This window comes from Cyprinodon tularosa, unplaced genomic scaffold, assembly GCF_016077235.1.
Source record: "Cyprinodon tularosa strain WSP-4 unplaced genomic scaffold, ASM1607723v1 ctg447, whole genome shotgun sequence".
NCBI lineage: Eukaryota > Metazoa > Chordata > Actinopteri > Cyprinodontiformes > Cyprinodontidae > Cyprinodon > Cyprinodon tularosa.
The window spans coordinates 41,554-54,177 of NW_024039171.1; the positions used below are offsets into that span (position 1 = coordinate 41,554).

General features: G+C 40.3%; 1 protein-coding gene across 1 annotated transcript in view; it reads right to left on the reverse strand.

Moving 5' to 3' along the window:
- Positions 1–12,624, reverse strand: part of LOC119793246 (chemokine-like protein TAFA-2) — a 132,162-nt gene that overhangs the window by 36,859 nt on the left and 82,679 nt on the right. The window contains exon 3 of the mRNA XM_038300321.1: positions 8,193–8,348. Coding sequence (XP_038156249.1) covers positions 8,193–8,348 — 156 coding nt within the window. The remainder of the gene's footprint in view (positions 1–8,192; positions 8,349–12,624) is intronic.

The following is a 12,624-nucleotide window of genomic DNA, read 5'->3' on the forward strand; positions in this document are numbered from 1 at the left end:
AAGAACGGACGCTGCCCAGGCAGAACAGGGCTGATTACCGTGATAAGGGCCGTATGATAACCTGTTCTTTTTTTGCAAAGATAAAATAAAGAGCCGACTGAGTGAAATCCATCGATCACTGATCTTTAACTGGTGTGAAAAGTTGAATACTGTTTTCCTGCGACACTGGTCACAGAGTAGATGACATCAGAGGGAAAATGCACAGCTTGTTTTGATCATGTGTTCACTGCTAGCATGGCGTTATTCTAACGCCCTGTCCACACGAAGTCAAAACGAACACGAAACGCTAATATCTTCCAGAACGTTTGCCGTAAAGACGGAGACGTAAAATAAATGTGATCGACCACACGAATGCATGAAAACGCTGCAAAATGTATGCCAGGCCTGTAAGTGGCGCTGTGGTGCCAAAGCAAAAATAGGCGAAAACAGGCGACGAAATGTTGGGCATGCGCAGTAATATTTATACATGGTTGCCCTGCGGGTCCATTTTCGTGGTTCAGTCAAATTCAGGGGCTGAACTATGTGGTCGATATTGCTCTGTTCTTCCTGGAGATATTCCAGAAGAAGAAGATTCTGTTGTAAGCCCGACAGCAGGGTGAGTAGCATGAGCAGCAACCATTCAACACAGTACGGCGCCATTGTTGTTGTGATACTGTGTCGCGCATGCGTGTTTAGAGGCGACGCTATGACGCATGCGTGTAAGAAAAAAAATGCGGTCAGAGCTTAAAGATGGAAACGCGAAAACGGCGTTTCAAAATCTTCCCACTCTGAAGGCTGAATAAAAAAAAGATCGTTTACAGACCCCCGAAACGCCGGCTTCGTGTGGATGAGAGGCTGGTTTTGTTGGGAGCTTGAGAAGTACCACCTTCCTCCAGCAGAGTCCGCCGTGGATCCTCCTGAGTCAAGCCTCCTGCACAGCTGGAGCTCATTCCATCATCAGAGGATCCACAGTACTTAAGCTGTCTTCAGACCTTGCCTCAACGCCGCAGTGTTGATCCAGTTGGTTAGCACCTAAGCCTAGTATCTCTGAGAACCTTTGTTGACTTTAGAATCCAGACTGGATTCTAACATTTGTGTCCGTCTTCCAGGAAACCTGTTTTTCTCCTGTGAAAGCTCTGGAAGAGCTTAACCTGCCGAGCCTGCCCTCTGAGCCAAACCTGAAGCCTCTCTCTGGACTTCCATGCAGCTCTGGACCAAGAGCTGGAAACTCAAAGCCAAGGTCTGCTCACTCTCAAGAAGTAAGACGCTGAAGCAGTTTACGGACTCTGCTGAACAAACCATCTCCGGACCCAACAGTTTCCCTCCCAAGGCTTTAACCAAGAACCCTCAAGGTACAAATCTGAAACTGTCAAGAATCTAACTCCTCTGCGCAAAAGGCTAACTGAACTGTCTCTCACGCAGACTCCAGTGAACCAGTTTCCCAGGCCTGAACCAGAACATGTCATTCTCTCTGTGCTTGTGACAATAAACATTGTTAAACCTTTTACTTCAGTTTCCGTCTCCGTGGTGTTCTGCATTATTGGGTCACACCAGTGAACCCATCATGACAGGTTTGGACTAGGACAGACATTTATCTTCCAACAAGACGATGATCAAAAACAGAAAGCAGCATCTAGAACAGAACGCTTTACAGAGAAACACATCCAGGTAGTAGGATGTGCTCTCTTCATCCTCTGACATGGGAGCTGGCTCTGAGCTCGTCTGCCTGGCTGTGTGTTTCCTGGACGGGGCCGCCTGTGGAGCTGGTTGACAGTTGCCTTTTGTATCTATGCTTCTTTTTCTATGTCTGCTTCTGTCTCCTTGAACCCCAGTCGGCCTCAGCAGATGGCCGCTCACACTGAGCCTGGTTCTGCTGGAGGTTTCTTCCTGTTCAAAGGGAGTTTTTCCTCTCCACTGTCGCTACAAGCATGCTTAGTGTGAGGGATTGCTGAAGAGTCAATGAGTCGATGCAATCAGCTGGTTTTCCTTAGATAAAAAACTTTGAATCAATCTGACTGGATGATCTGGTTGAACTGGAAAGTACCTTGAGATGACATGTGTTGTGAATTTGGCGCTATAGAAATAAACTGAATTGAATATAAGCGATTAATTTCTTACTGTAGGATATGAGTTCCTTCATTGTTCATAAAAACAGAGTAGTAAAAGTACTAAAAGCTATAACAAAAACCTTTGGACCACTTTGTTATTTATTATTATTTAAATACTTAATGAGAATTAAACCAAAAAGGAAGGAGGCAGTGGGAAATGAATGAAACAAAGAGTGTTCTTCACCAAAGCGCCTAGAAAAGAAATAGAGGAGATCGATGGTAAGAAGAAAAAATATAGAAATAAATGTTTATCAGCTGATGTTAGCTTATTATCAGAGTTACTCTGAATTAACTGCATGTAATCCACTTTGTAGTGGATATTTATCAGATTGAATAAAATAGTATTAAACAGGGTTAATATATTGAAAACAAACAGCTTCATTCTTTTGTTGCGTGAGCCGAACAGCAACATGTGTTGGTAAAACCTGAGAGGAGGCAAACTAAACCCTTTTATTAGGAAGGACAGTTTCCACACAGATACGTGGGAGGAGATGTTTTCACAGATTATAATTACAATCCTTCGTTAATAGGGATGTTTAAACAATCTCAGATTCCCCTCACATTCTGAGCGAGAACTAATTAAAAAAAATGCCATTATTAAATGAATCGCTTAATTTTGGTTATTTCTGTGCGTCTTTCTACCTTATTCAGGTTCGGCCTTTAAGGGTTTAATTCAAAAATCCAGCTGCAGAACTGCAGGAATTTTTTCATTTCCTTTTCTTTGTAATATAACGGTGGCACAGAATAGATGCTGATTGTCAAAGAACACGGAGCACTTCTTTTATTCTTTATTGCCTTCATTTCTACCTGTAAACAAACGTCTTTGGTTCTTTGCACGTCAGCAAACATCTTAGTTTAGTGTTTTAATGAGTTATGATGAAAAATAATCAGAAAAATGTGCGAATATGATAAAAAATTGAATCTGATCTTCTAAAGCTTTTTTATCAAATCACAAATTTTATTTCTTTTGCTATTTTTGTCCTGTCTGTGTGGTTTGTGTTTTGTGTGTTTGTCTTCCTTCCTCCACCTGATTCTCCTCCTCACACACCTGCGGAGGGTTACCTCGTTAACGGAGTGTCCTTAAGCTGCTGACTGCCACTACCTCGACGCCAGAGTGTTTGCCAGTTTTGAGTACTCTAGCCAAGCTGAGTTTTGCTGAGTCAAACTGAGTTTTTGTCAACCTGAGTTTTAATCTTGCTATTTTTGTCTTTGCCTCTCGGCAGGAAGTGATCCTGCAAACTGGACATTTCGGACCTTCTCTACCTGGAAGGATCAACTGAGCCTCAAACTGAGCTGGGGATTCAAACTGGAGGTTTGGATCCACTTTCCTCCAAGGGATCGTTTGAGTTTCACACTGAGCAAGGGATTCATCTGCACCAGTCAGTTTCTTCGTTCTCCTACAAACAACCACATTTTGGGTAAACCCTGTCCGCCCTCCACCGAATGAGACAAACACTGGAACACACCACACCCACTGGAGTCAAAGAGTCAACCACTTTTCTGGAAAACTCTGCCAACCTTTTCTCCTCTTCAAGTTTGAGAATCAATTTTCCCACTGAACCTGATAAATGCACTAAATATATTAGAAGAATAACTGAAGCCTTTTTCCTGGGATTTTGTTCATATATATTTTATGTATAAATGTTTGTGGACTTCTCTTCAGCTTTTAACACCATCCAGCCTCACCTACTGGTGCAAAAGTTCCTACAACCGCTTCCAACTGGATTCCAGCATCTCCGGCTGGATGCTGGATTTCCTCACCAACCGTTCCCAGCGAGTGAGAGCAAACGACCATCGTTCTGGACCGTTTTTCACATCTACAGGCTCTTCTTGTCAGGACTCCTGTTTTGTGTCTGTGTTTCTGTATTTGTCTCCCTTCCTCCACCAGGAGGCACCTGGTTCTGGTCCGCCTCCTCACACACCTGCGGATTGTTTCCTCGTTAGACAGAGTGTTGTTAAGCTGCTGACTGCCACTACATCAACGCCAGAGTCTTTGCCAGTTTAGGATAAGCTAGCGAAGCTGAATTTGCTGAGTCAACCTGAGTTTAACTTTGTTTTGTCTTTGCCTCTTGGCAGGAAGTTGTCCTGCTAACTGGATCTCTCGGACCTTCTCTCCCTGGAAGGATAAACTGAGCTTCAAACTGAGCTGGGATTCAAACAGGAGGTTTGGATCAACTTTCCCAAAGAGATTGTTTGAGCTTCACACCGAGAAAGGGATTATTCTCCACTACGACCCTTTCAAGCATTTTCTGCATTTTTGGGTCAGAACTTTGTAACATCATGACAATTCTCTACATCCTCTACACTGTTGACTGTCGTTCGGAACCTGACCATCGGCACATTGTCAAGTTTGTGGACGACACTGTCATTATGAGCCTGCTGGGTGACAGTGATACAGCACATGGCCCCATCATGGAGTAGTTCACAAACTGGTGCCAGGAAGCCATGCTGGAACCGAATTTCACTAAAACAAACATATATATTGATTTCAGACCTGCAGCCCCTCTACAACCATCATTAATGGGCAAAACAGTGAAATTATTCACCAGTATAAATATCTATGGTCTATTATAGATGACAAATTAACAGCAACACAGACATGCTGTGTGAGAAAGGGCAGCGGCGCTTATACTGCCTCAGAAAGTTAGCCAGGTTTCAGGTTGACAGGACTCTGACAGATCTATAGACCATGTTCAATAGATCTGTTATAGAATCCATGCTTACCTTCTCTGCCATCCGCTCTTCTTAATGTAAAGAATAAAAATGCCATATCCAGGAGTGTTAAGGTGTGCAGTAAAATCACAGGTGTTGAATAGAAAAACATGAGTGAAATGTATGAAGAGCAGGTAATCAGGAAGGCTGAGTCCATCTTGGATAATTATATCCATCCCCTATATAACCAATTCCAGTTTCCACCCTCTGGTTTTAAATATCCACCAGCTCAGACCAATAGATGCAAACACTCCTTTATTTCCTCTGCTGTTTAGCTGCTAAACTCTTCTAGGAAAAGCAGATAGTCACATGTTGCATGCATAGAGGCCTACGCTCTCATTCATCCTCTGCAATGCACACATATTTATTTATTTATTTATCCACCTTACTTTTATCTTTTTTAAATATTTCATGTGTTTTTATGTGTGTGTGAAAGGTGTACTACTACTGCACAAAAATGTCCCATACTGGGACAAATAAAAGCTACTGAACTGAACTGATTTGTGTTTTTAAAATAATATTGAAACTAGCTAATGGGGTTATATGATGAAGATAAATAAAAATGAATGAAAACTAATTTCACAGCCCTCTGCTTTAACATATAAAGTCTGAACTGTGAAATAATTGTCAGGAAATTCCTCACTGAACATTTTGACAGTTGAAAGACAAACAACATAATTTAGGATTTTAATTTTTAGCATTTTTTTGTTTCATTTATTATGCACGTTCTCTTCACTGCATATGTCTGATTATATGCTGTACAGGCGTTTTACACCAAAACATTGACGTCTCCAAACCGACATTACAGGGTTAATCATTTAAAAAACTGTTTGGATTTCACCCGATTTTCTTGTTAGCTTTAATTTTCCAGACTACAGATGGATTCTTTTGAATTTTCTCATCCATTTTAAAGAAAAACGATGAAGTTTGAGCTTTTTAACACGCTGTGGTCTTTCTGGGCCCCGTTTCACAAAGTTAAGTTAGTGGTAATCCAGGATAGGTTCTGTGGGAGATGGGAAGTTTTTCCTACTTTTTGGAAAAAACCTGTTAAGCTTGGACTAAAATAATCAGAAAATATCTCCATCCATTTAGTTAATATTTGCTTTTATAAAGATGTCAGATTTGAATAATTTTCGCACTTAATCAGATTCAGATGGACCTTTTTTCTTTTTTTTTTACAGCATCCTGTCTGGCAATGTGGCAATAAGAATAATTGTCTTGATGCCAAAAAAGAGCCCAACAGATTTTACTTTCACAAGTGGAGCATTACGGCTATCGCCATAGTGTTGCGCATTATTTATGCATATAAATAGCTTTATTTGGATTATGCAGGGAGTTTTACAGGTTATCTGGACATTGCAAAGTAAGTAGAACAGGAAAGGAAAAAACAGGTGGGGGAAAGGAGAAAAGATGAATAAAAGAGGAGATAAAAGGGAAAAAATGATAAAACATTTTCCGTCTGCTTCATCACCTGCAAAGAGATGGAAAAAGAGCAACACAACCAAAGGATATAGTATAAGATATATAATACAGTAACGCCTAGATACTATGGCTGAAGTATAAGTAGTATTATTTAATCTGACATGTATACTTTGGTACCTGAAGATATAAATGTGGGCTTTCTGTGTGGAAGTGAATCTCTGAGTACCTGGAACCAAACACCAAGTACTGCATGAAAAGTTTATCCAAAGGAAAAATGCTCAATAGTGGTTGTGAGGAGCTGAAGACATGCCCCCCCAGAGCTCCGAGGCGAGCACCGAGGCGAGCACCGGGGGACCCAAAGAGTGAAGGCACCCAGCAGGGACCAACCCAGGAAATCCGACCCCCACCAAGGGAGGAGGAGAGACGGCCCTGAGCAAGTCCCCCAGCCGCCGCCATGCCGGAGCCCCTGGGAACCGCGGGGACGAGTCCGCGGGCTCCGCTGGCAGATAATGATGTTCAGAAAGTTTAATTTTAGCAAAAAAATATATATATATATATAAATATTTTTTTACTTAACTTTCTTCATATTTAGAGCTTTTTTGCTCACATCTAGTGACAAATGCTGAATATAACTACATATATTTAGCTAAATGTCATTTAAAAAATCTATTTCTACATCCTATATCTATAAATAAATGCTACATTATTTTCTAAGAGTTTATTTCTAAATACATATATTATATCTAAATCTGACATAGAATAAATATATTGTAAATATTTGGATTTAACCAATTAATTAGGCCTCTTTACCAGCTTCATTTGGGGCCACACCCACAGGGAAATGTTATATGTAATTATTTTTCAAATTGTTTTCAAATTTTTTCAAATTTTTTTTTTCAAATTTCTCTTTTTCTAATTGAGTTTCTAAAATTGCTTTTTTTTTATTGTGTTTTTTTCAGATCACACTTTCTCCTCTGGAGAGAAGTTTTTTTATTAGTCTGTCTGGATGTAGACAAGATTTTTATTGTTTAACAGCAAATGTTTGCATTTGGCTGGAAGTTTAAAAAAATAATAAAATTAATAAAATTTGAAAAGAAATGTCAAGAAATAATATAAAGATCCCATATTTAAAAACAAAGGAAGTGACAGAATTTGAGAAAATTTCCTTCAAAAGCTTTTTTTTCTTTAAATTAAAATGTTTTTCAAACTTTCATTTCTAAATTCCATATTTTAACATTTCCATTTACAAATGCAACAACAAAGCAAAAAAAAAAATTCCCTTCATGTCTTCAAAACACAGCTGGCTAACTAAAAAACTAACAAAAAAGGCTTTTTACATTTATGAACATTTAATTGTAGATTCTAGTATTTTATAGACTATAATAAAATGATTAAAAAATAACAAATAACTAAATTGAAAAGAATAATTGGAGGAAAAAAAACTTTTCAAAACAATTAACTTTTTAAAATAAACCTCCAGTACCAACATTTACTATAAATAAATAAACTTGTTTACAAAAGAAAACTTTTATTTAAATGATAACATTAACTGTGTGTCTTTGTCTAGAAGAGTTTTTGTTATTCGGTGAAGTTACTCTGAATGGATGGAGACATTTTACTTAAGAGAAATAATATCTTATTAAGATATTAATGAAGTAGAGGTAAAACCTGCTCCTAAAGAAAATACATTTTTATTTACCAACTAAATGAATAAATATGTTTATTTACTTCCCACCTCAACCTCTAATGAGCCTTTATGTCCAACGTGCATCCGTGCAAATTATTATTGCAGTGATTTAATGAGGAAAGGTTAGTGTCCTGAGAAAACATCGAGGCTTAAAGAAGCTTTCTCACATTTGGAGCTGAGTGTTCAGGGAGCTGACACTTGGTGATGAGATCAGCAAGTCTATTCCTCAAAGACGCAGAAAGAGTATCAGCAAAACAGAAACAGAAAGAGTGGAGCGACCGTACCGTCTACACACGACGGCGCGGCTCTGGTGGTGCCCGCCACTTGCCCGGGGAAGCAGGAGCACTTCACCGTTTGCGATCGCTCCTCGATTTTGTTCTTGTTGCAGCAGCGATGCAACGCCACCACCTCACAGGTGCCTGTCCGGACATGGTGTGTTGCTGGGAAGAAAAAAAAAGAATAATTATCTTAAACATCAACACAGCAGGCCTTAAGCTGCCCCCAGTAGCAGAGGAACATGAAGCTCACTAGAGTGAAACGCGCTGCCTTGGATATTTGGGCAATTTAGTGCTGAAAGCCCTAAAAAGAAAAGGAGATGACGTATTTGGACAAAGACATGGCTGAGCTAACGTGGCTACTACGGTCTGACAGTTTGACAGATAGAACTCCATTTCACTCATTGCCCCCCCGCCATGATGCTGGGTTTACCTCTGAGAGGAAGAAGAAGAAGTATCCTTGTTTGCCCACTGAGTGATTTGCCCACGACCACCTTAAGACGGCCGACTGAATATGAAACATCTTTGATTTTCTCCGACGTTACGATTCCTGATGGGGAGGTGGTCGTTAGAGGCTGATTGACCCTCGTTACCCCCTGTACACCACGCACCATCAGGCTGAAAGTCGGCCCGATCGAAAAATTCTTGCACAACTAGAGAATCGGCCTTAAAAGGGCAAAAAATTGTACAGTGCATGCCCGACTTTAAAGTTGTAGTAAAGCGGCTGTTCCAAACATTGCATTTCCTAAATCTCCCGAGTGGTGCCCGACTTTACGAGAGTAAATAAAGTGAATGTGATTGGTCGATTATCAAGGGGGAGGGATTGTTGTGGCAGAAGGTTTGCAAGCAAGTTTGGTTGTGGCCGGTTTGTCGGAAGCATCTTGCTAACCAGTTAGCAACTTAGTGCTAGCAGGTTCCCAATGGGAAATTCCATTGGGAACCAAGTAGCACTAAATTGGTGACTTAGAAGCGACGCTGTCAAGGAACGCTATGGACAGCGGAAACATGCAAGAGGAGGAGAGTTTAGTGTCGGAGGTCGTGGATGAGTCTCCTCCGTCATCCATTTTTTATTTAGAGGAGGAAAGCGAGGACGAAGATGTTGTGGAAGAGGACGCCAGGGCGGCAGAAGCTTGGTTTGGTGTAGAAGGCTTCCAGCCGTACATGTTTGAGCCCTTGCCTCGCAACGCTGCCAGTTCTGTTAGCTCTACGCCTGCCGAAGATACAGACGTCCATCCCCGTGAACACTGGGACGCAACTCAATGGGAAAGGAAAGGATCTGAGTTCAACCATTGTGTATATTAGCTGCGACATATAAATCAAGATGCTATGACTGAAAACATTTGATTGACAGATGAAAGTTGATATATGATTGGCGGAACTTAGGTATTCAGGCTGACGTAGAACTAACTGGCCTGCAGAAGATAACGAGAAAAATGCACTTACTTAAATGTATAATTTTTTTACTAATCCATTTCCCTCTGGTTGTTACTTTTAATTTGGAGGTTGTAGAACCAGGGTTGGGACATATATATAAACATAAACAATCTATGGTAAGGAAGGATCCATTTGATACTATGTAGAGCATTTAAGATCAATGACAATTCCAGTTATCAGCAGGAGTTCCCAAACATTTCAATCTTTGACCTAAAAAACAAAAATAAAAAAATTAACTGGATCCCCCTATACATCAATACATTCAATAAATTATCCATCCATTTTCCGTCCCGCTTAACCCAAGCAAGGTCAGTGGGCGAGAGGCGGGGTCCACCCTGGACAGGTCTCCAGTCCATCGCAGGGCAACACAGAGACAAACAGGACAAACAACCACTCACACACACACCTAAGGAGGATTTAGAGAAGCCAATTAACCTAACAGTGTTTCTGGACTGTGGGAGGAAACCGGAGTACCCGGAGAGAACCCACGCACCCTCAGGGAGAACATGCTAACTCCAGGCAGAAAGACCCCGGGCCGAGAATCGAACCTAGAACCTTCTTGCTGCAAGGGCTTCTGGTGAAAAAAACTGCAATTTCATATTCTGGTACATTTTAACCCAAAACCACAAACAGAATCGCCTTTATTTTCACTTCGAGTGGCTAAAAACAGCAGCGGTAAAACGCAGACAGGCCTCCCAGCCTCAGAGAGCTTTTTGGGGAGTGGTGGCCTGGTGGTTATGGCATAGAACAAGGACTCTTACTGCGTTCCCTGTCTCATCTAAACCGGTCCAGCAGCAGACCGCCGTGGTTGAGCCTGATTCTGCCAGAGGTTTCTTCCTAAAGGGGAGTTTTTCCTCTCCACTGTCGCCTCATGCTTGCTCATCATGGACAGGTCCCAAATTATAAAGTAGTTGCATCAATACATTTCTCCTAATTGTCTTTTCTCTTTGTGTGATTTTTTCCAGATTTAATTACTTGTTATTAATTATTATTGACACTAATTACTTTCCTCTTCTAATTTGGCCTTCCATGTACTTCAGGCATCACATTACAATGATTATAAAAAAAAATAGGACCCCATAGGACCCCAACCACCACCGCCCACGCCCCCCCCCACCCCCCCGACCTGGGAACCCATGTTTCCCTCTGGGGACTTTAAGACCCGCCTACTTTGCTGCTAACTAAAGGAATAGACTCCTCGCAGCCTTAATAGAATAAAACATAAAGTAAAGTGTATATAATACAGTAATTGGAACATTATTGAAATATTTACTGAAAGGAAGCAGCAGGCTTTTTTAAATAGCGAGGAGGGGGGAGCATCGCACTTCTCAGATCACGCTCCATTGTCTGAATTATTTAGAGGCTGAGTGTTTCCGTCCTGTTTTAATTGCATGTGACATTTTCATGAGGTGTCTTTTTTTTTCTGCAGAGGGACTGTCTGCTGCTGGGGTAAACAGAAAATGTGGGAATGATGGCCTGAAAGCTGCGGCTAATTGTTGGAGCTGTGAGATTTCAGCTCGGTCCGTTTAATTAGCCTTCACTTCAGGTTGCTGGACAGCAAAGGTTTGACAGAGGTTTTAATGGAGTCATCTGCTGAACTCCCACTGACTCACAAAATAAGTTTAAATGGATTCAGCAGCTTTTCAAGCTTTTTAAGCTAAAATTAGTAAAGTTGATTTTTAGTTTTTAGTTTTTGCAGAATTCCCCCAAAACTTTCCCCGCAGTAATTTTAAGACCATTTTTTTTTCACATTTTTATCTCATTACAACCACAAACCTTGTAGGTCATAAATATCCATTAATAAATATTGACAAATTTTACGACAGAGTATAAGGTCTAGGCTAGTGATTTTTTTTTTTAAATACAAGAATAAACTCATAAAAACATAAAATTTGGTCCTTATTCTTTAATTTCCAACTTTGACTCCACCTCTGGTGGTTGGAAAAAATCCACATAAAAACTTCAACTTCTTAAAAGCTGCATAGTTCAAAGAGTGGAAAAAACTAGCAGCTTTTATTCCCGAAAAAAAGACATTTAAACATAAAAAAATCCTTCCGATTTTGTTTGGATTCATACCCTTCAAACCTTTAAGCAAAAGTCAAAGTCAGACTCCGCTTTTCTATAAGGCCTCTTTCCTTCATGCCGCCACAGGAACCGTGGATAAGATGACAGTGCTGCCAATTGTGGATATAACATCATTTATAGAATGGAACCAAATACCGCTTATAAATTCTTGACACTGTTTTCCATTCAGCCACTAATGCAACTTTTCACACATTCCTGCAAACTTAATGTGTCCAAAATCGCTCTGGGAAGCAATACCCAACATTTGCTTTCACTAACAAACCAAGTTCTGCTTGATACCTTTATATTAGGGATGCACGATATTGGGATTTTGGCCGATATCCGATATGCCGATATTTTAAAACTCATGTAGCCGATAACCGATATCGATACCGATGTTAAAGCTGGACAAAAATAAGTAGTCATTGAAAATAGCAGTTTTGTTATCCATTTCTGACACTTTGAAAAATAATATACTCAAATATATTTTCATATGCTGATATCAAATTGATTTTTAAAAACGCAGTAACGATCTTTTTTTTTTTTTTCCAACAAAAATGTTATTGTATTTTTTTTTTTACAGATACACCTGCCACATAACCAGTACAGTAAACAGGACCTACGAACACCCTCTTAGATACATATCTGCATAGACTCCTTTAAGTATACAGGAGAAAATAGTCCACTGTTGAGGCTCCCTTGTTGCACATTGTGTTTTGACATTAAACTTGTCTCTAACTGGTTTCGTCATTGTGAGATATGTCCACTCCTTCAACAAAATTCAGGAAGGGTCTCCAAATGTTTTCAAATAGATCGCTTTTCCCTTTCTGGAGATACGTTATGCGTTCCAGAGGTAAAGTCTTCAGCATTTGCTTAATCCATTGGTTGATACCTGGTCCTGGTGTTCTCTTCCAGGATAGTGCTATCAGCCTTTTAGACTGTA